Source organism: Trametes versicolor, assembly GCF_000271585.1.
Source record: "Trametes versicolor FP-101664 SS1 unplaced genomic scaffold TRAVEscaffold_11, whole genome shotgun sequence".
NCBI lineage: Eukaryota > Fungi > Basidiomycota > Agaricomycetes > Polyporales > Polyporaceae > Trametes > Trametes versicolor.
The window spans coordinates 1,107,105-1,111,090 of NW_007360331.1; the positions used below are offsets into that span (position 1 = coordinate 1,107,105).

Below are 3,986 nucleotides of genomic sequence, written 5' to 3' on the forward strand. Positions count from 1 at the left end.
ACATACCCACCCACGTGCATCAGCTGCCTCTGAAATCGTGCGTTCCGCTATGACCGTACACCCACGCCGCGTACTTGCTGACCCTCGTTTGAACTTATCAGACTATTATTAGCAGGGATGTGTTCTTGCTCCTCGCGCTCCGCCCGGAACTTATACAGTCACGCGCGCAGGAGGGGATCGACCGTGTTGTCGGTACTCATTGCCGCCCAACTTTACAGACCGGGACCGCCTGCCGTATGTGACTAAGATCATAAAAGAGATCGTGCGGTGGCACCCACCAGCGCCCACCGGCGTTTTGGCTCTTCGTCCTCACATTCTCTGTGTCACCGGTAGAATTCTGACGGAGTGTACGACCTGACAGGGATCCCGCATCTGCTGAAAGAGGACGACGTATACTGGGGTTACCACATCTCGAAGGGGTCTATCGTGATGGACAACGTCTGGGGGATTACGTACGACCCAGCAAGGTATCCAGACCCGTCCGGATTCAAGCCCAAGCGATACGTCACCGCGGACAGCACCCTCGACTGCAGCACAAACGACCCGAGCCGATACGTTTTCGGCTTCGGTAAACGGTGCGTCCTTCTCTTCTTTCACTCCGCCGTCTTCCTGAAGGAAGGTTTGACATGAAACTTGTCTACAGCGTGTGCCAGGGAAAGCTCCTCGTAGATGACTCAACGTGGCTCACCGTCGCGCAGTTCCTCGCTGTCATGACGGTGATATTCCCCGTCGGTGATACACCGCCGAAGGTCGAGTTCGTATCTGAGGTCACATCGTGCATCTTCTCCCAGAAGCTCTGCCGTATCGATTGACTGACGCAAGTCGCGTAACTACGGCCCGCAAGGTGAGCGAATATCCAGTCCGTGAGACGGTGGCGACAACTTGAGGTCTCATCAATGGGGCAATCATGTCTACCATGAGACAGCCCGCCGTACTGATGCACGTGAGGAACGGTGAAGAACTCGCATCCGTATGGGGTCTACTTCCGCCTCAGCATCGTCTGTGTAGCTGCAAGGCACAAGAATCAGATTTGTGCCAGAGGCAGGACGGTTATCTGAACATCAGTTTCTAGAACGGCGAGAAGAGTAGGGGTACCACAGACCCTCCGCGTGAGCATCGGGGCGCGCGTTGTAAATTTGGAGGGGCTTGACACGCGAAAGTCAATCAGGCTACCCGAAACCAACAATATAGCCCCGTGTCCGAGGGTTCAGATGTTCAAAAAAACGCTCATGACTGGATACGAGGGCACAATTACCTGTAACTGGAGAGGCAGAACCTTAGTGTTTCTCCCCGTTTTCTCCAAGATGATTGTCGGAGTCGCAAGAGAGATGCGCTCCGTAGGTACCTGAGTACGACGCTTGCCCAACCCGTCAGGGGTAACTGTCAGACAGGAATTCGAACTACCTTTCCCTTCGGTGGCATACGCGGCAAGTTCGTAGATCGAGCCAGCAGATTGGGAAATCTCTGCGTGGCTGTAAAGCGGATCCAACATGGAACCAACATACGCTGTCGCGACTCCAAGTCATCGACCATCTCGCAGATGAACGTCGTGTCGCCGGTATCATAACAGATGTTCGCCACTCCGAATGATCCACCCGAGGTTTGCGGTATGTGTGGTATATTTATACGCCCACAGTGAGTAACTGCATTGGCATGTCAGTGCTGGATCGCCAAGTTCAGCTATGGAAGACCCATTTGCGTGCCACGGCGAAGTCACTGTGCTTACCGTATCCACAGAGATGACGAAGTACCCTCAAGCGACCCGTACATTGCCATGCTACGCGTTCCGACTATTTGCGTGGTATAGAGCGTTACAAGGGGAGCATAGCATAAGAAGCGCAATTCGGTGGAGGTAGATAAGTACTAGACATACCAGTGCATGCACGCACCGAACCCTACGAACTTAAGCGCTTAATTAGAGACGTGTTATTGGTACGCAATTGCCGAGGAAAATAAAGCAGTCTACCTGACTTTCAAGTGCTCCTTTGACTCGACCTGCAAGTACTGAGCGCACTAGTGGCAGTTATGGTAGTGGAGGAGTGGATGCAAGACGTACGGGCGCCAAGAGACAGAGACCCGGCGGTACCTGGTATGGCCGATGGCCGAATATGGCCGAACAGGCGTTTGTCGTCGCCGAGCGCTGAGCGCTAGGAGCCCCTCCCGGGCATCTTCCTCCTCCACATCCTCCTAATGCCTCAATATGCTACCTACCCCTTCGAAGTGCAGGACGTAATGGTAAATGTGTATACCTCGTCAATTCTCAAATGCCTACTGCTTACCCGCTCCGCTATCAAACTGCCCCGAGCCTACGACGGGCGACTTTGGTATCATCGTCAGTGACGGTACTTGGTGGCAGACGCATTCTATGAAGTTTTCTATGCCGCGCAGTTGGAGGTTGTTCTATATGGTAATCATTCAAAACCTATGTAGGTCAGGACGGCTGAGTACAGGCTCCTGTAGACAGAGATGAAGTGGCCAAGTCCGAGTCATCAAGCTTTCTGCCACGACAGCATGGTTATAACGTGCTGAGCTCATGTGTTTTCCACGATTTCGGGTTTCCTGTTCATCGTGCTCGAAACTTTTGGCACACTCGCGTCCTGCCCCGGGTCATGGCATCTGATTGACCTTTTTAGCAGAAACGAGCGTCCAAATCTAGGGTCGGCGTTTATACCCCGAAAACAACCGTGGCAACGTAGCTGGAACCCCGGAATCTCAAGGACAGCACATCGATCTGCAACTTGTCGTTCTTCGGGACGAATACCAGGCGCGGGAGTCGGGCGATATCCATGTGCTTTAAAGCAATGAAAAATGCATCGTGCGTGGATTATCTCAGAACATACTGGCCTCTCCAATTAGGGCGAGCGGCGCGACCTCCGCCTGAGGTTAAGTACTCGCCTCAGAAGGCCAAAACAATGCAAATCCCTACCGACATTCATTCCGCTGCCTCACTCCATGGCCTCGACCTCGACCTACTCTTTCTCTATCCCCCTTGGAGGGGCCGTGCATATGCTACGCCGCGTCCACTACTTCCTATACACACTCTTCCTCTTCACAAAGTCCGATCTCAAGACCACTGTCGTCCCCGTTGTGAGTCGGAGTGGGATATACTCGTCATACTCGGGACAGCTTGTTAATAACAGATGTGCCACAGTCCTCCCTCGCAATCGCATCTGCTCCCGTAGCGGGCATCCTCCGCGTCCCACATATAGTCTTCTGGGTTTGGCTTCATCTCCTTCAGTTCGACCTCTCGAACCAGTGTATGGATCCAGAGGAGGATGCGCAGAACAAGCGCGACCGCCCCCTCCCCGCCAAGCGCATCACCCTCGCGCAGGCTCGTTTCCTCCGCTGGGCCATCGTCCCCGTCTGCCTGCGTCTCTCCGCGCTCTACAGCGCACAGACAGTCTATGCGAGTGCGGCGCTCGTATTCCTCACGCTCCTCTACAACGAGCTTACTACGCACCGCCGGCACTATGCGATCCGCAACGTCGTGAACGCGCTTGGGTTCGCGTCGTTCGAGGTCGGCGCGACGCTTGTCGCTGGATCGGACCCTACGCGTCTGGACGGGATTGCGCTCTGCTCCGTTCTCGCGAGCACGGGCATCTTCGCGACGACGATCCACACGCAGGACTTCAAGGACGTTGACGGCGACCGAGCCATCGGCCGGCAAACGATCCCGATCGTCTTCGGGGCCGCTGCGCGCTGGACGGTGATCGTGCCGCTGGTGCTCTGGTCGGTCGGGCTCTCCGTGTTCTGGGGCCTTAGCATCGTGGCGGGTGCGGCTGTCACCGCGCTTTCGGTGTATGTGGGTGTGCTCTATCTCAAGGGGAAGACGATACATGAGTATCAGGTGGCCTTTTACTGGTACAACGTGCGTGCGGTCTCTCCAATTGTTTTCCGTGATGAATCGGACTAACTGCGATTATCATATCCGCAGGTCTGGCTGTCTACCGCACACGCGCTCCCTGCGTATTGTCGGCTCTTCAGTG

At 55.0% G+C, this 3,986-nt stretch overlaps 2 protein-coding genes across 2 annotated transcripts; both read left to right on the forward strand.

The window, feature by feature from the left end:
• Window positions 1-205: 205 nt before the first annotated feature.
• On the forward strand, window positions 206-812 carry TRAVEDRAFT_132828 (cytochrome P450; the record flags this gene model as incomplete). The annotated part of the gene is made up of 3 exons (XM_008044879.1): window positions 206-305; window positions 362-575; window positions 644-812. Coding segments are annotated over 3 exons (483 nt in total), but the record flags the coding sequence as incomplete, so codon positions are not given.
• A 2,194-nt stretch (window positions 813-3,006) lies between these two features.
• TRAVEDRAFT_132197 (uncharacterized protein) lies at window positions 3,007-3,913 on the forward strand (the record flags this gene model as incomplete). Its single annotated transcript, XM_008044880.1, has 2 exons — window positions 3,007-3,087; window positions 3,152-3,913. The coding sequence occupies 2 exons, from the start codon at window positions 3,007-3,009 to the stop codon at window positions 3,911-3,913; spliced, it is 843 nt and encodes a 280-aa protein (XP_008043071.1).
• Between the last annotated feature and the right edge of the window lie 73 nt (window positions 3,914-3,986).